This window comes from Podarcis tiliguerta, assembly GCF_965153285.1.
Source record: "Podarcis tiliguerta genome assembly, chromosome: 6".
Classification (NCBI taxonomy): domain Eukaryota; kingdom Metazoa; phylum Chordata; class Lepidosauria; order Squamata; family Lacertidae; genus Podarcis; species Podarcis tiliguerta.
The window spans coordinates 56,297,388-56,323,365 of record NC_139539.1 but is presented as its reverse complement, the minus strand read 5'-3'; the positions used below and the strand labels follow the sequence as shown (position 1 = coordinate 56,323,365).

General features: G+C 43.9%; 2 protein-coding genes across 5 annotated transcripts; one reads left to right on the top strand and one right to left on the bottom strand.

Annotated features, from left to right (window-relative positions):
- The first annotated feature begins 31 nt into the window (after positions 1-31).
- On the top strand, positions 32-16,017 carry TTC22 (tetratricopeptide repeat domain 22). 4 transcript variants are annotated; one of them, XM_083448105.1, is made up of 9 exons: positions 37-168; positions 1,536-1,640; positions 3,086-3,831; positions 6,592-6,647; positions 9,343-9,458; positions 9,853-9,971; positions 11,510-11,671; positions 12,857-13,009; positions 14,120-15,207. In XM_083448105.1, the coding sequence occupies exons 3-9, from the start codon at positions 3,271-3,273 to the stop codon at positions 14,648-14,650; spliced, it is 1,698 nt and encodes a 565-aa protein (XP_083304231.1). In that variant the 5' UTR covers positions 37-168; positions 1,536-1,640; positions 3,086-3,270; the 3' UTR covers positions 14,651-15,207. The 4 variants fall into 4 exon arrangements, with proteins under 4 accessions (XP_083304232.1, XP_083304231.1, XP_083304233.1 ...); XM_083448107.1 differs by lacking the exons at positions 37-168; positions 1,536-1,640 and adding exons at positions 645-750; positions 15,905-16,017 and having other exon boundaries at positions 14,120-14,618; XM_083448106.1 differs by lacking the exon at positions 1,536-1,640 and having other exon boundaries at positions 32-168.
- Positions 16,018-16,049: 32 nt separating this feature from the next.
- LOC310680948 (lanosterol synthase-like) lies at positions 16,050-25,869 on the bottom strand (the record flags this gene model as incomplete). The annotated part of the gene is made up of 11 exons (XM_083448194.1): positions 25,446-25,869; positions 24,967-25,038; positions 24,253-24,303; positions 23,857-24,006; positions 22,701-22,797; positions 21,637-21,742; positions 20,828-20,893; positions 18,624-18,704; positions 18,198-18,368; positions 17,147-17,225; positions 16,050-16,229 (listed from the first exon to the last, which is right to left on the bottom strand). Exons 1-11 carry the CDS (start codon positions 25,494-25,496, stop codon positions 16,050-16,052), a joined length of 1,104 nt encoding a protein of 367 aa, XP_083304320.1. The 5' UTR covers positions 25,497-25,869.
- Positions 25,870-25,978: the final 109 nt, after the last annotated feature.

Genomic DNA, 25,978 nt, shown 5'->3' with positions numbered 1-25,978 from the left:
AACACTAGATGCTTGGCTTTCTGTAGCCAAGTGGCTGGGAGGAGCAGGTCTTCAGACAGCCTGATATGCTCATGAGGATTTCTCAGTGCTGAAGGCACCGGTGGTGGTTCAGTGCCAGAAATCCCATGTGGTACAAAAGGACATTGTTGTGATTTAGGGCATGTCCAGGTGATAAGAGTCTTCCACAGTTTATCTCGCACTGCAAGCTGAAGTAAAAATATGGGAAAGGTTTAGGGAGTGGGAGAGGTGGTGTACAACGGTTGCTCTTTCAGGACTGTCACCACTTGTCTTGATCGTGACATGTGGAAGATCAGCCCCTCCATCCAACCTTCAGGAGCCAACGCCTTTCAGCTAAAGGGAGAGGCAGAGAAACAGTTGTAGTCTGCAGCCAGTTTTGCAGCAAATAAAGAATCATTTATATGTTTATGATACACCAGGATTTCTATATATTTGTATATATTATATTATATTATATTATATTATATTTTCTGAAGACCTTTCTGCGTGGCCTCCAGGCTAGATGACAGTAACTGAAAGGTGATAATAGTACAAAATAATACAACAACGAGGTTCTTTGACAAGGTAGTGGTGACTTATAAACTTCAGGGTGAGGAGGTGATAGTGGCAGTTATCCCTCTCCAGGCCTCAGCTGATGTGGCAGTTTCAACTGCCGCTTTTCAGAGGTTCCGTGGGGACCACAGAGGAGACTAGCACCCCCATCCATGAGAGCTCCCCAGCAACCATGACCAGGTAGTACCAGGTGTTTTAATCACTGGGAGAAAGGCATCTCCTCACACATGCAGTTAGATCAGGCATAGGCAAACTCGGCTCTCCAGATGTTTTGGGACTACAACTCCCATCATCCCTAGCTAACAGGACCAGTGGTCAGGGATGATGGGAGTTGTAGTCCCAAAACATCTGCAGGGCCTATGCCTGAATTAGACACTCTGCTGTTGGGAGCAGTGAAGGATGATAACCGAAACTATCCACATCCCAGCCTGGTGGTGATGGTAGTGTGGCTGAGAGTTCAGATCAGTGGTTTGGAACCTCCAGCCCATGGAACTATTCAGGCCTGCTAGGCCTCAGAAATTGGACTGCCAAGCCATACCTACCTTTCCCATGTCTGCTGTCATATATGACATCAAGCAGGGGAAGTTCAAGCCATCAGGTCCTCATTTCTTCCTTGGTAGGGAAAACCGGCACTTTCAAAAGATGCCAAATATGGAAAGAGCCAAGTCTTGGCTGCAAAGGAAAAACCAGGAGTGCATTTCTGATTCGTTATTTTCAGCTGCAGCTTGAATTCAAGCCAAGGAGGCAAAGGTAGATTCTTTTTAAGGAGCTCCAGCTGCAAAGGGAGCTTTTTCCTTCACACCTGAAGGTACAATCACCTGATAGACAGATCCAGTTCCCCATCCCTGTTTTAGATGGAGGTAGGTAAACGGGGGCGCAATCTGAGGCTGTATCAGCTGCACTCTGATGCAAGGTTAGCAGCTGCCCTACCTGCTGAAGGAATGTTTTTGTCTTCACAATACAAGTAATAAAATTCTTATGAAGACACCATCAATTTCCAGGGTTCTCCAAAGGAAACCCAAGACTACCTCTGGAACTTCCCACCCCTAGGGGAAAAGGAACAAGGAATGGTAACTTGTCCTTTTATATTTCTGTGAGTCTGTGGGTGCCAGGCTCCTGTAACCCCTGGATCCAGCAAGCGTTATCATTTAATCAAGGCTGATAGTGTTAAACTGGGTGCCAGACCCATTCTAACCCCTGGGCCCAGCAAGTGTTAAAATAGAAGGCAGGCTAGCTTCCTGTGTTTAGGTAATGGCCCGTTAAGAGAACCAAGAAAAGGGGTTTTGTGCCAGGTGACAAATGGGTGGGGCCCCTCCTTTCCTACTTCTTAGATAGTAAGAAAGACAAAAACCAGAGATTAGACTTGAAAGTGTGTGCAATGTGACCTAAAAGTTAAGCTGCAGGCTGGACAGCCAGAGAGGCAGAGCACAATGTTTGATCTCTGCTTGAATCCAAGGCTGCAGCTTTGGGAGAAACAAGGCCCTTTTGAGACGTTAATGCTGTGAACCCCTCTATTGTAGGCTTAGGTTGTGTATAGATATGTAAGGTAGGGAAAAGCAGTGCACTTTTTTCTAAAAAAATGTTTAGGGGTACTCTCATTTTCCTACTCCTATTGAAATACTGCCCCTCAATGAGGCTAAACTTAGATTCACAAATTGTTTAGGGGTATGCATACCCCCAGAAAAAAAGCACTGGAGAAAAGTAAAGGTAAAGGACCCCTAGATGGTTAAGTCCAGTCAAAGGTGACTATGGGGTGCTGCACTCATCTCAATTCCAGGCCGAGGGAGCTGGTGCTCATCCACAGACAGCTTTCTGGGTCATGTGGCCAGCGTGGCTAAACCGCTTCTGGCCATGATGGAAGCCAGAGCACACGGAAGTGCCGTTTACCTTCCCAGCGCAGTGGTACCTATTTATCTTCTCGCACTGGCATGCTTTCAGACTGCTAGGTTGACAGAAGATGAGACAGCAACAGGAGCTCACCCCGTGGCGCAGATTCGAACTGCTAACCTTCCGATCGGCAAGCCCAAGAGGCTCAGTGGTTTAGAGTCTCTGCTGTGTCTCATTTCCAAAAGGAAATGCAAACCCTGGGTAAGTTCCCGGAAACTCTGGGATCTTGCACTGCTCGGAGATTGGAGTGCTGTGCAACAATATGGTTTGTACTAGGTTGCATCCATCCCACTCAGTTCCAAACTTGACATTCTAAAGCATTTCTCGTAATGGGTTGGCATTATGGGTAGCTGGGATGAAGCACCATTTGCTCTCCCTGCTGCTAGCCTTTTCAAAGGCATGTTAATAACGTACTTGAAATGCAAGTTTGTTCAAAGGAGCCGATCACTGTATTTGCCATACACCGGTAGCCTTCCAGGACCTGGAGCTTTCTCCTTTATTGACAAATGAGGGGTTGCTTGAGCAGTTCTTGTCTTTGCTTTCTGCTATTCACTGACCAAATGAGAACCCTGAACCAGCTGGTTGGCTGTGGAATGACAAGCGTTCTATTTTGCTCCTCCCTTCCCAGACTTCATGTGAATCAGCTAAACCAGAAATACAGGTAGAGAAAGAGGTGGAGGATTTCCCAAGGCAAATACCCTGACAGGACAGTAAAAAAACAAACAAAAAAACCACGTCTTGAATGGAAAAATAACAGGGGAAAGTAGCTGTTCAAGAGAGCCTGGAGTGGTTGATACTCTTTCCAACGTGAAAATGGAAGAAGCTGAGGTGGACATTGATACTCTCATTGACGAGATGGATTACATTCCAGGTCACTTTCACTTAGATATGAACTTGAACTTTGAGTCTTCTTCACCTATGAATTTCCAAGGGAGAGACTTGAAGCTGAAACGAGAAAGCCTAACCTATGAGTTAGAGCTCGAAACTGGCTTGCAGCAGTATGCCATCAGAAACCTCCTTGGGGTCTTTTCTTTCTACCTGGAAGAAGTGGAGCAAGCCAAGGAGATTTTCCTCTGCATCTCTCAGGAGGACCCTGAGAATCTGAACACTTGGGCCAACCTCGCCTACGTTTATGACAGGCTGAACAACGAGCAAGAAGAGGCTAGGTGCACCGAAAGACTCTCCCTCTTAATGGGCTTGGATTCAGAAGACCACAAGCTGCAAGGGGACCCCCAGCTCAGAACAGCCCGTTGCTTGGCTGAGCAGGGCTATGCTTATGCCTTTGACGTTGGGCTGGTGAACGAAGAAGAGAAGATGGAGAAACTAACCGCAGGCCTCACTCTCTACAGCAAGGCTCTTGCTTATGGGAAGCAGGTAGGCAGGCTGTTTTACCTTCTGATGTCACTTGCCATTCAATGGGTCATTCGTTGGAAGAGGGATATTAGCCAATACACACGCACACCCCTTTTCATTTTCTGTTTCAGAAGGCACACCCATCTGTTGTCTAGAAATATTTTAGAAGTGTGGGTGCTACATTAGTTGTTATATATTTATTGCCTTTATATCCCAGCTTTTTCTCCAAAGAGCTCAAGGCGGCATCCATGGTCTCCCCCTCATCATTTAATCCCCACAACAACCCTGTGAGGTAGGTTAGGCATCTTAGCTGTTGATCTGTGTAGGGAAAGGTGCTTTTTTGTATGCTAGGCTATTTTGGAGGGAAACAACCCCTCTGGGAGCTGAGTCAGGCCAAGAGAAAGCTCTTCTCATTAAGAACCACCGCTTCATTTAAACCACTTGTAGCCTTCAAACACCTAATCCTGCATAAATGGGCAAGAGCAAACAAAAGGAGATGCCAATGGATAATATTGATGAGCCAACTTTTAGAATCAGAGCCCTAGATCCTCATGGCCTCTTGTGAGGCTGAGAGGCTCTTTTGTCCTGCTATGCTTCAACAGCACCTCAGTTCGATTGTGAAGCTCCCTGCTTTGGGAGGTGGCTCAAAGGGAGAGCATCTGCTTTGTGTTCAGAAGGTCCCAGGTTCAGTTCCTGGCATCTCCAAACAGGCCCCTGTCTGAAATCCTGGGGAGCTGCTGCCAGTCAGTGTTGACAATAGTAAGCTAAATGGACCAATGGCCTGACTTTGACAGCTTCCTATGGAGGTCTCTCTGCTCTCTATCTCCCCTGGCTTCTCACTGCTTGACCAAGACTGTTCTGTTCCAGCAGGCATTTGACCTGATGGGCTGAAGCTTTTTTGTATGTGTGTGTGTGGTTAATAACCATCCTGTTAGGAAAAAGCTGCTACAATATGCCAGACCCATAGTCTTTGCAGCAGATGAAATGGCTTGCACATGTGTCACAACCAGCCCGCAATAGTTTTCTGGGGCATTGCTCAGACACATCAGGTTACAGCAACAGCTGCCAGCCGGGCAATGCATTCTGCTACCCTCGTTCACCACCATGAAGCTGACACACAGGTACAAGTCACGGAATGACACTCACCTTTCTAGCACAGTGCTGCATAGGAGCTTCAGGTCTTTAGGTTTTTTTTGAAAATGTGACTTCAGAATCACAGGGAAAGGTTGGAGGAACTTAACTGTAATCACCTCATTATTATGCACTCTAAAATCATATGTTTAGAATTCTACCCCTCTAGTGACTCATTTTTTGGTTGGTCATGTATGTTTTATGATAAGCGTGTACAATTTTTGTAATAAAAAAAATCTTTTTAACAAAGAAGGTTGGAGGAACATGAGGAGGTTGGAGGACTGGAAACAGCTATGGTCACTGGTGGAGATGGGGCTTGTTTTGGTATCCTCCCAGATGGGAGGAGCATGCTGTCACAGGGGAGGGGGTAAATTTAAACAAGGATTCTGTAACTGGGTGCAACCCTGATAATTTTTTTAAAAAATAAATCTAAGATGCTTTAGACGTGTGGCTTTAAGAAAGAACCAGACATAACCAAGGATGAGGTCAATTCAAATATTTTATTTGGAATGTTCAAACCTATTAGAGAAGTGGTTGCAGTGCTCCCAAGAAGTCCCTGAACAGCCTGGGCTCAAAGCACAAACCCTCTGCACCAATTTCTAACACTATCCAGTTTTCTGATTAGACGCTTTTTAAATATTCTGGACTACTTGGCTCAAGCTGTCCAAACAAAGGTGCAACCTTTTGCACACCCAGTTTATCATCCCCTGCAGCAACAGACAACAGGAAAAGTGCAGGTGGCTGAACTGGAGCACTGTTTGTCAAAGCAAAATGTTTGCACTGAGGGGCAGGGCTATATTTATATTTAAACTACAACTGTGCAGAGTCCAAACTTCTTAAGACATTACAGAAAGCAGCAGCAGTGGGGGGGGGGGGACATCAAACTAACCATGCTAGTAACGACAAAAATGTTTTAGAAAATAATTGCCACCTTGAGTCACATAAAAATGTTGCTATTCTACCTGTTTTGCTCAGAGCTTCTTGTAGCTAGAACCCGTTTCCTGTTATTCATGGCTGCCCAATTAAATAAATCTTAGCTAATTAGTCTGAGTTGTTTATTGATCAATCAATCAATCAATCCATCAATAATCAATTGAATGTGAATCAATGTGCATATATCAGCATATATACAGACACACAGAGAGACAAGAAAAATAATATGTTCTCTGGATTGTGCTCCTTGGAATTAATCCCACTGATATCGGTGGGATTTACTTCTAGAAATGAAAGAATTGGTCAGTTTTGATTTCTCTTAGTTTCCCATTTTTCCAGTCTTAAGTTCATGTCATCAAATTCCTGCATCAGTTTGTGATTTTCTTGTCACCATTTAATGTGCATCTCTCTTAATATGCATTGCATTATTAAGATTACATTACTGAACATGGCAAGGACAGGAGTAGCTGCCAAAGTCCTTGATTTAATGCAGCTACTGGTGTTCAGCACAGACCTGAAGGCACCTGAGGCCATCATCTTAGAGAAGCTAAGCAGGTGGCTGGTTGGGTGGCCACTGCTTGGGAACCACATGAATGCCACCTTGGATTCCACAACCGAAGAATGGTTGGAAAATAAATAGAAGGCAATGATATTTTAAAATGTATTTGCAGGGAGGCAAATACTGCTTTTCTAAGAACTTCTCTCTCCCTCTTTCAGATCCCTTTGGAGGAGAAACGAAGCTGGTACTTCACTATGGCCACCCTGCACATCAGGTGAGGCAAGAATCCAGGACGAAAAGCCACCTCAAAGGAAACAGAAACAAGATGGGCTCCGAGGGGCAAGTCTAGAACTTTTTGTGATGGAATCCACTTAGGGTTTATCCACATTTACTTTTTGCCCCATGCTTTCTTGGGCACAGGTCTCTGCTTCCCCGGTTCCTCTCTGAGTGCTTTTTTAAAAAAATTAGCCCGGTGCTTTCCCCAGGAAAACGCAATATTTACTGCTGAATTAGATCAAATGGTAGGGTTGCCATAGTTTTTGAGCTATTTTTAATGAAATTTGCCAAAATCTACACTACCAACGTGGGCTGCCATATGTTCAGATTTTCACAGACACTTCAGCGATTTCTGACTATGTCCAGAAAATTCTGGACGTGCGGCAGCCCTAGCAAATGGAAGCTCATGTTTTCTACGGATTGCCGTTTGCTCCAACGCCAGTGAGTTTCGTGGCTGAGTGGCCCAACTAGACATCACTGCATCAGATTCCTAGCATGCTTTTCAATCATAAATTCTGCCATCGCCAGACTTGGATCAGAGGTGTGGTCCTATGATGTCCTATTCCCCTACCCTGGCTGAAATTTGTCTCACAAGGGACGGGTTGCAGGTAATGGGGGAGCAATTCAAGTCAGGAAAGCAGCATTAGAAATGAGTTAAACAAGAAACAAAAAACCCTAACACTGCTGCCCTGATCTGAATCAGGATTCCTGTGGCCGTATTTACCATTATTCATAACCGCAAGAGCTCCATGAGGGCATCTGATCACAGACCTCCCAGAATTATATGGTTTGATCCATAGTCCAGTGCTGTAGTCCAGCCTATGCCAAGCAGGTACAGTGGTACCTCAGGTTGCAGACGCTTCAGGTTACAGACTCCACTAACCTAGAAATAGTACCTTGGGTTAAGAACTTTGCTTCAGGATGAGAACAGAAATTGCGTGGCGGCAGTGGGAGGCCCCATTAGCTAAAGTGGTGTCTCAGGTTAAGAACAGTTTCAGGTTAAGAATGGACCTTCAGAACAAATTAAGTTCTTAACCCGAGGTACCACTGTACCTTCCAGCTGTTTTGGACTACAACTCTCCATCAACCTCAGTCAGCATGGCTGATGGGGAGTCATGGTTCAAAACAGCTCAAGGGCACCAGGTTGGCAAAGTCCTCTATACCACACAAGAACTTCTGGAGTGAGTTAAAGCCAAACATGACACGAAGCATGTCACTTTCAGTCGCAAAAAGAAAGGGAGAAGGGCAGGTTCAGGAGAGACAGCTGTCAGCTCTGCCCCCTGGCACAGCATGAGTCCCTAGCCTGCATCCCTGTTCGCCAAAGCCGGGTGCAGGCTAGGATCCAGGAAGGGCACCACTGTTCCAGTTCCCTCGTCGGTGCCCCAGTGAAGCCTCTGCTGTCCCGCAACCCTGCTGCACCAAGAGGGGTGAGTGGGCTTTACAGCAAAAAAATCACCCTTTACCTTTTTAGCCTTGGAAGGAAAATTACTTACCTGGAAATAACCCCCACTGAAGTAGGACTTACTTCTGAGTAAATGCATTATTGCATTATTATTAGAGTTAAGCACTTGTGGATTAGGGCCTAATTTATCAGCACTACAGTCTTAGAACCACCATAGCGCATAGGGAAATACTGATTTTGAATGAGCGTCAGTACTGTTCTTAAGGCTAGGTTGAGTGGGTGTGGGGTTGTTTTCCATTTACTTCTGCTGTGTTTCTTGTTGGCTGTATTTCATATACTGTGCTGGTAGGCACCTTGCACCATACAGAACTATGAACCAATCAGCATTAGATCAAAGACAACCACAGAGATTTTGATCCACAATCTTTCCTCCCTATGTTACATCAAAGGGGGTTTTGTTACAAAATCAGAGATAAATCAATTGTTGTGGAAAGCACAGTGTCAACAATATACTAATGGCTTAGCTATAACAAGTGTTCCGTCCTATAACTGAAGTAGAAATGGTATATTTTTTAAAAAAGATTAATCGTACTATATGGGGTAAAGGTAAAGGTAAAGGGACCCCTGACCATTAGGTCCAGTTGCGGATGACTCTGGCGTTGCGGCACTCATCTCGCTTTATTGGCCAAGGGAGCCGGCGTACAGCTTCCGGGTCATGTGGCCAGCATGACTAAGCCGCTTCTGGCGAATCAGAGCAGCGCAAGGAAATGCCGTTTACCTTCCCGCCAGAGCGGTACCTGTTCATCTACTTGCACTTTGATGTGCTTTCGAACTGCTAGATTGGCAGGAGCAGGGACCGAGCAACAGGAGCTCACTATATGGGGTACTATACTATGATAGACATATGATTGTAAAGTTCTTGTTAAAAATATTTTTTCTTTTCTTTTTCTTTTCTCGGTCACTCCTCTGTTTTCTTCACTTCTCACTTCCCTCCATGGCCCCCCATTTACACGACTTTCACCTGTGCCCCCCTTGGAATATCCCAAAGGCCCCCAGTTGAGAAACGCTGCTCAAAGGGTTATTTTGCAGCAGATGGTGGTTATTTTGGGGAACTATATATTGCATTTTATGTCTTTTGTATTTTAAATTAACTGTTTTGAAATATTGCTGCCAAACCCATTGGATGAGGGTAAAACAGTGGCATTTGGAGTAAATCATTTGCTTGCCAGTTTTAGAGCTCTGTATATGCAGAACAACAAATCACAATAGCCTTTTTCTCTCTTCACTTCAGGTTGGATGCGATGTGGATGAACAAGGGCAACGATGAGGGGAAAAGGTTGCCAGCCTTCAACAGAACCTTGGTTTTGCTTCAGCAAGTCCTGAAGTGCTCCAGCCTACATTATAGAGGTAGGAGAAGTCACTTGCACAATCGAAACCATGTAATTACATGTGTAATTCACACATGCAGCTCTGCATCCCGCAAGACTGTTGCAACCCAGGTGTGTGTAATTGGGCTCTTCAGCTCAGCTAGCAGAAGTTCAACTGAGTCTTCGTTGCTGCAATCTCCATGCCCAGTGAGGCAAACTACTCTTTATTTTTGCAAGTGGTTTGTTTCATCAGCTGGGAAACCTCAGTGCTTGGTTTAAGCTGACATAAAACGTTCCTTTGGAACTTTTCTACTATAACCCAACCTCAGTAACTGTAAATCATTTTGAATTGCTTTGGAGAAGGTAGAGTAGAATTTACAATGCCGTTTGTAATATGTTGCCCTGCTTTCAATTCTGTCCTCCTTCTCTTCTAGCCTTGGCCTGGTGCTATCTTGGGATATTGTTTGAAAGGAAATATTCCTTCTCAGATACCCCTATGGCTATTCATGACTGTGGGTACTCTGGGACAGATCCCCTCGACTGCTTTGGAAAAGTAGGTTATGAGTTGTTGGGGGGGTTTTTTTGGGGGGGTCCTGTCTGGATGATACCATGGGCCCCTATCTGGGGGGATAGAATGTATAAGAACAAGCTTTCCAAACCAGTTCCTTTGTCAGGTTAATGGCTTTGCCTGGCCAGTTAAAGACCATGATTTAGCATACCGTATTTTTCGCTCTATAAGACGCACCAGACCACAAGACGCACCTAGTTTTCGGAGGAGGAAAACAAGGAAAAAAATATTCTGAATCTCAGAAGCCAGAACAGCAAGAGGGATCGCTGCACAGTGAAAGCAGCAATCCCTCTTGCTTTTCTGGCTTCTGGGATAGCTGCGCAGCCTGCATTCGCTCCATAAGACGCACACACATTTCCCCTTACCTTTTAGGAGGGAAAAAGTGAGTCTTATAGAGCAAAAAATATGGTAATCAATGAAGTTGCTCTGTACCATAAAACAAGTGGGTGAGATTTTTCCCATACACCCCTCACCCAGCTGCAGGGCTGGATTAACCATTAAGCAAAGTGGGGGGGGGGGCACCAGAGAAATTTTCCATTGATGGATTTTTAACATTAATAGTCACAAATTGCTCAGCTGAGATTCCACTTTCTCAGTTTAAGTATATTAAAAACCCCAACAGAACAACTATGCAACAAGGCAGGCTGGGTGCCTTATTTCTACTAAGTTTAGAAGCAGATGTGTTGTGTAAGGTTAGTTTTGAGGATCTGATCAAAGACTTTGCAATTAGAAAAAGTAGGAGAAAAATTTGTCAAATATAAATAAAGTGGAAGTACTGTATACAAAATACAAAAAGTATACAAAAATAAACATTGTTTTTCACCTTACTGTGGGTTTTGTTTCATTTTGAAAGATAAAATGTTATTTTACTGTTTATGACTGTTTATATTTTGAATAAGACATATATGGAGGCCCTCTAAATTATCTTAATCTGGCCCTGCCCTGCTGCTAGCAGAACAATAGCCAGAGTGGGTGGAGCTGCAAAGCTGAAGCTAGAAGCTACAGAGAGAGATGCATTTGGCCTGTGCTAGATCCAAAGCTGTGGCCAGTGAAGAAGCAAGATCTGTTGGGTTGTTAATGCTGTGAGTGTTTCAAGTGGTGCTAATTATAATTAAGGATAATGCGGGTGTATTATAAAACAAAGACCCCTTCTACCCTTGAGGAGGAAGGACACGAAACTAGAATTCGTTGACTCTGGGTGTACCTCTTGTTGGCCTCCCTGTCTCCCCCCCTTTCCAATGGGTGCCAGCTACCACTTGCTTATGAGTAGATATATGTAAGGCAGTGCTGTAACTGACAGAAGGGAAGAGATACCCTCTTTTGCTCATTTCCCTCTCATCCAGAGCAAGGTGCCACCTCAATTCATGTCCTTGCACACTTCAGTCCTTCCAAAGGGCATAATGTACAATGGCGGCCAAGCTGAATGTTGACACATAAATTTCTCCTTTCATTGCCCCTTGTTCAACAGAGCAAGGAGAAGTTCACTAATGGAACAATGTATTGTGGATTTGTTTGTTTTTAAGGCAATAGAGATAGCGAGAGAAAACCCACTGGTTCTGAACCGCCTAGCAAAAATCTTCCACTTCCTTGGCAAGCAAGAGATGGCAATGGCAGTCTGCAACATGGCCTTAGATGTGCTGCCAGATCCAGTACTTAACTGGCAGGCATATTGCATGCGTGCCAAGGTATGTATTTCTCCTTTAAAAACAAGGCCTTGGTAACATACAAGTGCTATGGGAGACCAGCTGGGGGTTGTTGTTTTTTTGTATTAATAGGGGCAGGGGTGGTGGTGTCTGTCAGCATTGTGCTTCCTGAAAAGCCATCAATGCAGCTGCCTATCTGGGCAGCATCAATTATTTGGGTTTAACTGCATAAACAAAAAGTCTCTTCTTGCAACTTCTCCTAACGAGGGCACTGCTTAAATTCCAGTGCCACCAACTCTGTTAGAACATATTAACCTGCCTTGGTCCATCTAGCTTAGTAATATCTGTGTCTATTTGATATAAGCTGTTTATTTTAAAGTTATTGTGACTTTTTTGCATTGGATCAGATTGTTATTAAGTATGCAATCTTTGTTGTCCATTTTGTTACCTCTTCAGCTTGTAAACCACCTTGTGTATAGTAATTATAGGTGGTATACAAATTAAAAGTGAATGAAGGGCAGTATCTGGCAGAGGCAGTAATTTACTGATTTAGACTCTGAACTTAATGGACTTATGGGAGGGGGATTTTAGATGGTCGTATGCATTACTTCGGGACCCAGGTGGCGCTGTGGGTAAAAGCCTCAGCACCTAGGGCTTGCCGATCGAAAGGTCGGCGGTTCGAATCCCTGCGGCGGGGTGCGCTCCCGTCGTTCGGTCCCAGCGCCTGCCAACCTAGCAGTTCGAAAGCACCCTTGGGTGCAAGTAGATAAATAGGGACCGCATACTGGCGGGAAGGTAAACGGCGTTTCCGTGTGCTGCGCTGGCTTGCCAGATGCAGCTTTGTCACGCTGGCCACGTGACCCGGAAGTGTTTCCGGACAACGCTGGCCCTTGGCCTCTTAAGTGAGATGGGCGCACAACCCTAGAGTCTGTCAAGACTGGCCCGTACGGGCAGGGGTACCTTTACCTTTACCTATGCATTACTTCACTTACTTCCATATGTGGTGAGTCAGCCTTGCTGTGTCTGAGGCCTCCCCTTCTCATTCTGAGGAATGGGGGGGTCCCACACTTCAGCCCCAAAATCCTACCTTGATGGTACCACCGGGTCTTTCCAAGCTCTGAGCCCTGAGACCCTTTTAACAAGAGAGGTTGGGGAATAAAGAACAGTCATACAAACTAATGCGTAAGGAGGGGAGGGCAAATTAGTTTAATAGCTCTTTATTTTTAGATGCTGCTTAAACTATATTTGCGTGATTTGGATCGTGTGAAGATGGGCCTGGGAGGAATGCCAGACCAGAGAAACCTCTCTGATGCCAAAGCTGATCTTGAGAACGTCATGAAGGTGCATCCGTGTCTGAAGACTTACCTTGACCTAGGCCAGGTGTGTTAATCAACCACCTTGTCCAGACATATTAATTGTCTTCACTTTATTTTATCTGTATGATAATAAAAGTGTTGTTGTTCATTCAGGTTTTAACAGGACTAAGACTGCATTCTTAACTTCAGTAACTTGGAAGCGAGCACTATTTGAATCCAATAGGATTTATTTTTGAGTAAACATTGTTAGGATTGCGCTTTTTAATTATTTAATTTTAGAGTGTTAATTCTAGACAGATCTCAGAAATGTAATCAGAATGTGATGAGAGCGTATCCATATTTAACCACTAGTAACATCTGGAGAAGTTCTTGTGTGTGCATGGATCTCTGAAGGGATGAGCATCATAAGGAGCTATTCTGAACTTTCAGTCCAACTTTCTGCTCTGGTTCTATTTGGTGTGACTCACCCACAAGCCAGGTGCTTGGGAGGAAGCCTTGTTGAAGTGGCTATAGTATGTGAATCTTTTGTTCCCTAATACATTAATTTAATGGAAAGTTCCTGCCTAGCAGGCTACTTGGCCAACTCAAGGTGCCAATGGTGTTGACCTATGTAAAGCCCTGACGTTGCCCTGGAATAGCTTTGTCTCTGTGGGGTGCTCTCTCTCCCTCAACTTGCCCATTCTGAGGGGAAAATGCTTTCAGATAAAAAATGAAGAGCTGAATGTCACTGAGGTCCTGTTTTAGTTTCTTTAATGATTGATCATACAGGGGCTTCTTGACTATAACTCTGTTATTACACAGCCTCACTGTTAACACACAGCCTCACTCTACAAGCTTTTAAGAAAGGGAGGGGAAATCTATGGCCCTCCAGATGTTGCTGGACTACAACTCCTATCATGCCTCACCATTAGCCATTGCTGGCAGGAAATGCAGTCCAACAACTACCAGAGTGCCACAGGTCCCCCCCCCCCCATGCTTTAAGAGAAAGTACAAAATATTCAAGAAAGTTTTTTTATGATTCATTACCATTATACTAAAAATATATTTTCTGGCTGTTATTTAACAGTGAACATTTATTGATTTGTTTTCTGCAAGCTGTAAGCCATCTTTGTTCTTTTGACATGTTTGTTTAAATAAATGAGTGTTCCTCCTTTCCCTTCCACTGCTCTTCTAGGTATGTTACTACATGGGAGTAGATGCCATGCAGGAACTTTTACTTGTAGATGAAAATGCCGTGAACAATGCCCTCGTGTTCTTTGCTAAAGCCATGGAATTAGACCTGGGGAATGTTTTGCCTGAAATCCAGCTGCTGAGGGGGAAATGCCTTCGGATAAAAAATGAAGACCTGAATGCCATGGAATGCTTCAAGCAGGCAATAGAGCTGGATGACGTGGGTTCTGTTTACACAGAGAGCTTCCGTTGCTTAATGGAAATGCTGCTTGCCTTGTTCAGTCAGAAGAGGATGAATACAGAGATGCTGATGAAGGAAGTAGAGTTGTGGGTGAAGAAAGCTGAGGAGAAATATCCCAAACAGCGAGTGCAGCAGGAGCTTAGGCTAGTGTGTCGTCACTACACAGCTGAGGTGCTTGAGCTCTCCAAAGCCATGGTGGCCAGAGGGAAGACTGAGCTTGTGAAATTGCTCTTTGAGACCATGAAGTGTGATTTTAACAAAGGTAGACGGAATGAACGCTCACTCTCCTTTTGAATGGCTGGTTTGCTTTTCAGCCACGTGTGGCATAGCAAGAGGTTTAGCTCTCCCCATAGTTTGCGGAAAGAATTATGAAAAGCTATATAATAAAATGTGGTATTTTCTAGAGCACCCACCAAGTATTATTCTCCCATATACATGGACAAGTCATGGTATGTGTGCTCATATTAAAAAATGAGCGTGCTTAATTTTTTCCAAAGCAAAACATTAAACAAGCTCAAAACGTTTACACTATGTATGTATGTATGCATAGCACACAGAAGCAGGTCAACAGGAGATAAAATAGCCTTCATTTATTACTGGGAAGCAGGTATGGTGTAAGTGATTTACAGCAACACTCTGACAACATTTTACATGTATCATTTCTCAACCATCAAAACTTAATGTGACCAGATATTGATACTTATGTCCTTGCTTTGGATATATACATTCATTTAACTTAATTGTAGCAACCTAGGGATGTGCTCTTCCGTTTGGAAGAAAACCACCACCATCACCCCATATTTTTCACTTAATGAAAAAGAGATATAATAGCAGATGTTTATTTAGAATTTTTTTTAAAAAATCAAGAATATGTATGTACCTGTTTGGTTTTGTCTGTTGAAAATATAGAATGAAAGCCTCCAAATTCACTATATTTTGTTGTTAGGTATGTTATACATTTTCCGCACCTACCTTTGAATCAATCGTTGTCTTCACATATCATGTGGGCTTCTTGCTAGGCCACATATTGAACTCACAGAATGGATTAATTCTGAACGGATTGTGGGGCTGTTCTTTTGCCACATTTCCAGAGCAATTAATTAAAACCACCAGATTCGTTAACAGTCATATTCAGAATCACATATTCTGTAACTTATTTACTGATCTTATCAAGTATGCAACCCGTGGGTGCCAACTCCCTGAGGCCCTGCGTGGCTGAGCACCTACAACATTCCCCATCAAGAGGACGGGCACCCACACATTTCAGTGCCAAGGCCATACACGCTGCATGGCACCCATGGCCACGGGGCCAAGCTGGCACTCCTGTGCAACCAGTTACATTGGTGCTGCTATTCTGAGATGTACTCACTGCATTTAAATAATGAATTTCTTGCGGGACTATCCAAATAGCCAACACCTGTTGATTCATGCTTGGACATTAGCTCATGTGATAGTTTAAGCTGTTCCTGGTCGCAAGACATGTTGTTAGCCTGGCAAGGAAAAGACAGTCTCTCAATTCTCAATGCGCCCTTCATTCTGATCTTATAGGAATGTTTCAAGTGATCTAATGTGGCATTATAATAGAAGAAAAACAGCACATGCTACACAGTGAATATCAGCCAAGAGAGAAAAGCACTGGGTGATGTTGAGAAGGATGAAACCCAAGCTCTCAGGAATGACAGTGCACCTCTGCTCAGCACCCTCCATTCTGACTCTGCGCTGAATGCACGGATCCATTCTTCAGGAGTCCTTTAGCGACAGGGCTGCTGGGATATAGCCGGGTGAAGCGGGCAAGTGCAAAGATAGGGAAGATGATTCTGTAGGCATTGTAATGCAGAGTACCAGTTTTGTAGAACGCTGTAGCGATGTCACCCTGAGGAGAGGCAAGAGAGAAATTCCTGAACAACCTACATGCAGTCTTCTGTCCTGACTTCATGGTGACTAAATTCCATTTGAGAACCCAGTTGTATGATCACTGCAACCTCTTTCAAGATCAACGGTCACATACAGTATCACTGAGCTTTTGGCTGGCAAACAAGACTCTGGAAGCAGGAATGAGAGACCAGAGCCAATTAAAATGTAGGAAAGGAGACTAAAGACATTGTAGCATCTCAGGCAGAATATCCAAATGGTTCCACGATTAAAAGATAAAATAATTAACTGGCAGTCTATGGCTTTTTAAAAGCACCCCTCTGACTTGCCACATTTATGTAACAGTAGGGCCAGCTGTGCCCTGTGCTCTGATACCACACAAACTCAATCCTGAGGGCACATTTTGATGCCACAGCAGTAACAAGACAGGTACATGAATCACTTGGGTGCCTAAGGCAACAGAATATTTCCCACAGGAACATCAGAGTGTTCAATAGAGGGAGAACATGGGCAGCACTTGTAAGATCTGACCTGCCAATGCCACACAAGTGTCCATGTGTGTCCACAATACATTGCAGCCATCTATGAGAAGCATCTTTATGACAACAATGAGAGTATATTCTGATCTGCCTCATTTAGTAAGTGAGGGCTGGATAACCTTTGGTCCTCCAAATATTGCTGAATTGCAACTCCCATCATCCCTGTCTATTGCCTGTGTAGGCTGGAAGGCAACAACTTAGCCACCCCCACTCTCAGTACTTGGTGGAAAATGCTCTGCGTTCATTCATTCATTTTACATATATTTGGAGGACATGATCCATTTCATAGGTGGCGGAAATATACTGTTCCTGTCAACCTTGAAATTATATTGCTATGAGGATATTTGATTCAGAAAAGAAATTAAAAGTTGTAACACACCTGAGGCCACTCCCCAATCGATGTCTGTCTGTCAATCAAAACTTGTATTCCTCTTTCCAGAACCTGAACATCAGGATATCTGCAAAGCCACAGAAATACTGGACATTAGTTTTGTTAACAGCACCCAGTGAGGGCTGGGGGCTGGAGCGAGGGGAAAGCCTATCAGTTTTCTTCTGGGAAGAAGCTTATATGACTACAATTTCTTTTTAAAAGAAAGAAACCCTCATGGGCTCAAGGAAACTCAATGGGTCCCCGTAGGGGAAAGACCTGTAAGTGCATGAGTCCGTCACACAAGTTCCAAAAAGTGAAGCAGCTAAAGAAATGAAATTTCTCCACCTCTGCCCTTAAGACGGCCTTAACTGCCTCTTTGTTTGGCATTGTTTCAATTGTTTGGACTAAGAAGCACCTGAGAACATCTACATACCAAGCTGCAGGAAAATTCAGTCCTCTGTAAGTTTACAAAAGCTAGCTATGCAGCATGAGGGACACAACATGTGAGAGGGAAGTCTGTGGCCTGTTTTTCCATAGGTTTTCAAAGGAGTAATGGCACCCAACGAAAATAAGCACAACCAAAGATACTTCCAGAAGGAGGCGCCTCTTGTGATGGAGGATTAGGCTGCAAACACACCGTAGCTTTAGAGCAAATTACTTCCTACAAGGAATCCTGGGAACTGCAGCTCTGTGAAGGATAAAGTACAGTTCCCAGGATTCTCTAGGGAAAGTCATGTGCTTTAAAGGTACGCAGCTCACTGCTTTTGGGTGCTGGTAGCTCCATCTCCCACGGCTAGCCTGCTTCAGCCAACAGGCCCAGAACAAATTTATGCAACTGATGCAATGCACTCATAGTGAATGGATAATGTGTTTTTGTGAAAAAGACTTTGGAGGAAATGGACTTGGGGCAGATCAGCCCCCTCTTGCCAAACCCCATGAACTCAGAAGCATGTTTCTTTAGCACGCCTTAATTGGTTTGTCTAGCTGCTGCAGAAACCACTTGGGCAAAAGCAGACAGAAGCCTTTGCTAAGGTAGGTAACTGCCATCTTCTGTGCTTACCTAACAGCCATCAGCCCCAACAGAGCCCAGGAGGTTTGGTGGATCTGGGAAACAGTGTGCTGAATATATTTGCGAAACCTGTAGGATTCAAATTCCTCTCCCCAGCCACCGTCTTCCATTTGCTTGGAGACTAAGAATTCACAGGCTTTGGTCACCTCCTTGCATGCCTCCCTGGAAAATATGAGAGAGGAAAGAGAGAAATAGCCCATGAGATGCCTCATTGGGTTTTCTTCCACTGTTGGCCTTGACTGTATCCAAAGCATCAATATTATATGCACATGACTCCCCTGCATTTGATATTTTGGGTGGAGGAGCCTGACGGTCTCTCCACTTCACACCCCCCCCCCCTTGAAGCTCAGCTCCATCAAGGGCTCCCAGCAGAGCAACATTCATACTAATCTTCTACCCGAAAGGCTGCTTACTCACCCACCACGGTAGATGTATCCCATACATGCAAATGCCTCTAGTCCAAACCAGGTGCCATATGTGAAGCAAACGCCCCATCGCCTGTCAGGGAAGAAAAACCCATCAGCCGCTGAATGAAAGATACTGAGACAAATGAGAGACTACACCCTTTGAGTATGCTCTTCCATTCACTGCTTCTTTCATAGAATCATAGAGTTGGAAGGGACCATGAGGGTCATCTAGTCCATGAGTAGGCAAACTAAGGCTTGGGGGCCGGATCCGGCCCAATCACCTTCTAAATCTGGCCCGCTGACGGTCCAGGAATCAGCGTGTTTTTATATGAGTAGAATGTCTCCTTTTATTTAAAATGCACCTCTGGGTTATTTGTGGGGCATAGGAATTTGTTCTCCCCCCCCCCAAAAAAATATAGTCTGGCCCCCCACAAGTCTAAGAGACTGCTGAAAAAGTTTGCTGACCCCTGATCTAGTCCAACCCCCTACATTGCGAGAATCTTTTGAATTTCATGTTCCTAGTCAAAGTCAGAATCTCTTATTGCTATATAACTTGTTATTTTATTTTTTTCTTGTTGTACATTTAACTAGATCTAATTTATATAACCAGTTATTTTTCTTACTGGCTGTAGATCTAAGGGTGTGAATTCTCATGAAGACTCATGAAGGGATCAGTATGGGATCAGTACATGGTGTTACCAACAGTACAGTATGTTTGCTCTCTAAGCCTAATGACAATGTGAAGGTTTGTGCAACTACCTAATGCAACTACACTGCTAAAAGACTGCTCAGTTGAACAGTCACAAAATCCTGCCTCAGAACAGACATAGATTTACTGAGGGTGGAAAAAGCTGCTGATGCCTAGATATTGGTACTACATTTTAGGCTGCTGGTTTCAAATCACTCCTCAGACAGGCTAACATCAGTTATTTGTTGTGAAGAAGACCCCTAACTGCCCTCTTAGCTGTCACATGCTGAATTTGCCTATTTCATGCATCAGGGTTAAGTCTGATCTGGCTCTGTTTATTTTTAGGATCTCATTGCATCAAAAAAGAGGCTGCATACTCATCCTTTCATTCCCGTGCATAGAGTTAGGCTGCAGCATTCTCCTCCACAGCAAGAAGGCAATTCTGTGCATTTATGAGAAATCCCGTTCCTTGCTTGTGTTTTACCCTCCATCCCAAAATAGTTTCATATTTGTAGAACATACCAAAAGAGCAAGCTGTCGCCAGTGCAAATGCAGATAAACAGGACTGTGCCTGTGATGGGTCACCTCAAGACACAGGTCAACCAAACTGACCCCCCCCCCAGGCCACCAAATGAAAGTTCTATGCTTGTCTGCCCCCATCTGGACTTCTGGACAGAATCTTCTACCCAAACCCCTTTACCAGGGTTCCCTGAGATAAGGCACCAAATGAAGGGGGTGATGCGCCATTTTACCCCCCAAGAAATAGACCAAAAATTCATCCCATGCCTTATCCACTGAAAGTTGTGACAATTGCTATGAGAAGGCAGAACCACCAATTGGGCCCAATTTGTCTGCATGCAAATTCCTTCCTGGTCCTGAAAACAGTGACCGATTATCTCCACAGCAAGGTCCTCCATACACATTGCCCACTTACCTCAAAGGCAATGCCAATTTTTAGGTGGGTGGGATGATCAGCTGCCAACTATGTTGCTAGCTCCCAGTGCAGATGGCTTAAATACTTCAGTGGAGGACTGGAGTGAACCCTCAGTATCTATCTCTGCTGCTGAAGCCCCACTCCACTATCAGGTCACTATTGGCCAATTTATATTTTAAAAATTGACAGGCGTTCCCATCATCCCCTCTGGTCAGTTGAAGAAAACAATTGGCCATGAAGGACAAAGGACCTGCCCCATCCACGTCCCCCGAGGGCTTGCACTGGGCCACAATCATAGTCAGTATCAACATAGGACAGCTGACTGCCAACTACACTACAAGTGGTCAGCTGATCCACAGCACTTCATCTACTAGGATGACACACCAGCTGAAACAATGGAATAGCGTGTTGCATTAGCTAGTTCTCTCCTTTTTATCTGTCGAACTGTTGTGTAGGAAAGGCATTCAAAAGGTGAAGGTTTCCACAGCTCAGTCAGCAAAGTCATTCTTTGAGAACACTATGTATGCATTCAGAAACTCTGCCAACCAGTGCCACAGTCAAGTTCAGTGTGGGATATTTGTAAGCCACTCACCCTAACCAGGAGCCATCAGCTTTCTGCATGTTACGACAAAACTGCAAAGCCTTACTTAGAGTATCACTGGGAAGAAAAACAAAGGAGTCTTCTTACATTTCAAGCCAACTAGGTTCTGGATAGGACAATCATTAAGGCAAGCTCTGTGTAACAATGGTATTCAAACGGCCTAAAGAAGCCTTCTCCTTTTTTCAGAACTTGGACCCACCCAAAACATTCATTCAGTGGCCCACTTCTTAATGTTTTAACAACGTTAGTGTTGCTATTGTGACCCACCTTAGAGCAGGCTGTGATCCAGTAGTGGTCCTACCAGCCTCCCACGTGATAGCTAATTAAGATCAAGAGTGTTCCTCATCAGTCTTTGTTTAAACCACCAACAACAACTTTACATACTGTATCACTTCTATGTTGGAAATAACATGTATGCTGTAAGTTACATGTACATAAACATTTTCGGAGGGGTAGCTGTGCTAGTTTGCTGCAGCAAAAACAACTAAGAGTCTTGTGCCACCTTAAAGCCTAACACATTTTATTGTGGCAAAAGTTTTTATGGACTGGAGTCCACTTCAGATGTACCGTGTGATCATTAGTTGCCAGGGATGTAAGCAGATGGAGGTATATGTATATATTTTAAATAATGACTGGAGTTGCAATCAAATACAAAAAAAAAAAATTCAGTCTTTGCAACTCCTGAGCTCTTAACATGGAATATTCTATTAGAATACAGAATTCAAGACTATAGAATATGAATTCTTGCTGTAACAATAATATCCTTCTCAGCTTCTGGGGATTTCTCCCCATAAGTTTACCTGATTTCATCTTCCCGGTAATTTGGGAATCTTTTCCCAAAATGTTTCAATCCCTGCATTATGGATGAAGTACATTCTGTATAGGTGTGGTCGACCATACAGTCAGCTGAAAATCATAAAGTGAAGTATTTTACTTTATGTTTCAAGGTGGCTTACAGATTTATAAAATGCTAGCATCCCCGAAAATATCCTTTAAAAGGGAGCCAAAACCTAGCAGTTTAAACAGCAGGAGAGAAAAAAACCTCTATAAAAACAACAGTCAAAATGTCAGCCCTTTGCCCACCAAAATCTTATCAGGAAAACCGGCCATGCATTTTGTGTAGAGGACTATCAGCAAGATCCTTCTTTGTCTAGATCAGGGGTGGGCAACCTGCATCCAGAGGGTCACATACAGACCTCAGCCTATTTTTAGAAGCGCAGGAAGAGCCCAAAGAGAGAGGAAGGTGGTGGTGGAGGTGAAACAGATGGGGTGATGTGAGAGGAAATCCCTTTGCAAGCAAACAGTTGAGAACCCTGCAAGAATTATTGGTCTCTCCCCTAGCAGCCTGTTGGGCACAGAGCAAAAGAGAGAGAGGAAGAGAAGATGGCTCTGGCCACACTCTCTGCTGGCATGCAGTTCACAGCAGAATGCCCTCAAGGGAAAGTGTCCCTCCCTGAAGGCTGTGAGGTGGTGGGGTCATCCTGGGAGAGGTGGCTTCAGAGTTTTGACAGTCAGATGATGTGTGATGTGAGGAAACCATTGATTTCTAGCTGACTTTGTGTACCTGTTTATCATTTTGGTTCCATGGTTAGAGCCACATGGACTGTCCGTATCACGCCATCTTTGTTCTGCCTGTTCCAGAAACCAACCACCAGCCTGCCTTAGAACATCTCCCCTATCAGCACCTACAGTGGACTCTGACAACGTGAACAATTGCCAAGGTCCTATGGCCAAAACAAACTGCCTTCAAACATGTGACTTCAGTTCATGGTCTCTATCCCCGAAACTATGAAATTGTAAAGAGGACCAGAATTCACAAAAGATTCCCATTTAAGTTGTTCTGATATCAAGGCTGTGTTCTTACCATACATCTCTGAGGAGTTCATTATCTCCAGTAGCCTACTCCCTCGTCTGGTTTCATAAGAAGCAAAACCACCATCAGAATTTCGCATGCTCAGAATCTGCAAAAAAGTACAAGTGGGATGGGGGGGGGCGGGGAGAGGGTTTAAGAACAGGCATGGTGTTCCTTGTCCTACTTGCAGAGGAACATGGCTGGTCGCTCCTGTCCAGCCCCACCAGCCACTCCTGTGCCCCTTCCTCACTTGCCTTTTTTATAAACTAAAAAACCCCAAATGTTATGGAGTTCATCATAACATTTTAGTTATTATTATTATTATTATTATTATTATTATTGTTGTCATCATTTTAGTTGCCCCTTTCTATGCAAGAATTCCCATGATTCATGTGGCCATTTTCTGTTTTTCAAGTCTGGATAGATTCCTGCTGTTTCAGACTTTGCCACAAGCACCAAATGCAATTCAGGCGCCACTCCACCGGGCTACAATGGTGTGTAAAATCAGAGTCTGTGCTCTTGACAAACCAATCTCTTTATTTTAAGTGGAACTAAACAAAAGGAGAGTGGCTCGCCGTACATATGTAGTCGTGTAGTCGTGCCAGTTGGCCCTCTCTCACCATATTAGGCCAATGGCGAACTCAGTGGATGGGGAGATTCTGTTGTTCTAGCAAACACTAGAAAGTGTCATTTCTCCTCATGACTATGATGAGGATTCCAGGACAAAATTTGCTAATTTGCACTGTATCTCCAAATTACTACTGTAGGGACAGAGATTAACAGATTGTATGTATTTGACTTCAAATTGTAAGTAAACTGTAATGATGCAATAGCTACTTTCTAATGAACAAGATCAATGGTCCATCTGTTGTCAATCCTAATGCCCAGTGAGCTTTCTATCCAGCTTACTGAGGGAGATTGCTCTCAGTCCTGCTACCTTACAACCCTTTACCTGAGCTTAAGGAACTCAAACTTCAAGACTGATCATCCTTCACAGAGGATACAATGCTGCCATAGGGACACTTCCACCAATTCTCTTAGCCTACGGTCCCACAAAACCAATATTCTCCTCAGCACTATTACTGAATGCTAGATGACTTCAGTCTTCCCACAGTAGCTTCCTCCTGCCTGCTTCCCATTTTCTCTTCTGGGCTTTCCCCCTTCTCACCACATTGACAGCATCAAAGAGGCGCTGAGGTGCCACATGATCTTCTATGAAGGGGCATTTTTCCTCCAGCAGCATCAATGTCCTCATGGCCTCAGCAGTGCAGTCAACGACCATCCAGTCATTCTCTCGATTGCTGAAGGGGAATCCACCCTGGATATTGAAGAAAATACATTAGGACTCCTTGGGCAGCAGTCAGTGTAGAATAATCTCCTCCCAAAAAGATCCCAATAAAGCAACCAGGGATTTGACGGGTGATCCATATTTCTTTTTCAGGACACTAGACTAGATGGGCCCTGGCCTAAACCAGCAGGCTCCTTAGGTTCTCAGAATTAACACTTAAAGACTCTTTTTTTGCTGGCTATGTGTCACACAGACAGGACACAATTCTGGATGTACCTTGTTCATCTGGCGATAATATCTCTGGTAGTTAGGTGGGTTATCTACAATCTGAAAAACAGATTAGCAGCATATTAATAAAAGACAATCAGAATATATTTATAACCAGAGAAAGCCAGTGTGGCATAACAGTTTGAGTGTTGGACCTGAGAGACCAGGATGCCAATCCCTACTTCCTCTCAGCCTAAAGTTCCTCACAGCGTTGCTGTGCGGATTCAGTAAGGAGGAAGAAAACCATGTATGCCACCTTAAGCTCCTTGGAGAAGAAGATGGGCTATGCAATAATTAACAAACAATAGAAAAGAATAAATAAATTAACTCAGTCAGAAATATGTTCTGTAATTTAGAAGACAGAATATGGCTACAACCTGATGCAATGGCAGCACATAGGGTTGTGTCTGGTGCTAACACTACTCAAAGCAAACTCACTGAAATTTATGAACTCAAATTGGGCAGGTTTATTAACCTGAATGGGTTTGCTCTGAATAAGATTCATACTGCGTACAACCCATAGTGTCAGTTGAGGTAAATTGCAGTGGATATACAGTACAAGGTTTTGCACAGGACTGAAGTCACACTATAAAACCGAATTGATATTACTTGTCAATGTTACCTTGCAAAAAGAGACAAGTGTTTCCCTCCTGATTCTTTTGCTGAGACAGCTGAAAGCAGTATTGATTCCCTGTGTATGTTATTCCAAGATCAGTGCTTTACCTGAGAGGCTTTCAAGAATTCATGGGCTTTTTTCAGACAGGATGCATAGTCAGGATTGTTCTGAACCCCAGCCTAGAAAAAGACAGACGTTATGCTTAAGGATTCTGACCCAGGAAAGTCACAGAGAAAATCTCAGACACTTACACAAAATCATCACTTTGGACAGCCACAAAAATAAGTGCAAGTTCTTCAGGGATAACTTCAGTGTTACAAAAGGAATACTCAGTGTGTGGATTTCTGGACCTCATGTCCTAAGAATCACCTGGAGAACATGCCTTTCTTGGTTAACCATGACAGGCATAGAGGTGTTCGGATCTCGTAATGTGTGTGCTTTGGTTAAATAATGAATACACACTCTCTACATGCCAGTTCATTCATTTAATATATATATATATATATATATATATATATATATATATATATATGTAAATGGAAATTATTGTGGAGAGAACAAAAGCAGAAGATTTGACAAATGATACCTCCAAGAAGCATTGAATGGCAAATGATGTATCCCAGGTCTGTGATCCCATGACCTGATATAAAGAAAGGAAGAACAGTTTTGTCCATTAGATCAGGGGTGGAGAACTACTGGCCTGGGAGCTGAATACAGTCCTCTCTAACCAGCCCTTTGGATGCTTCCCCAGTCATGTCCACTTCCCAGCCTACACCCTCCCCCACTGGCCTTGCTCTGCACCCTCCTTAAGGGCTGGAATGTCTCATGGAACGGTGATAAGGCCTCCTGCTTAACTGAGTGGAAGATGGGAAAATGTGGGTGGACTGGTGTGGAAGCCTCTGAAATTTGTGTGGTCAGAATTGTGTGGGAGTGGTGAACAATTGGTTTCCTCCCATTTTTATTTTATAATACGCTATTTTAAAAGAAAGCAAGAGCACTGGGAGTAAATCAGTAACTAAAGGGCTCTTCTGCACCTTCACTTGGCCCTTGTTTTGATTGTATTGTGTACTGATCAATTCCTCTTGTTCTCTCAGTTAAGCAGCATGTGTTTTGGGATTC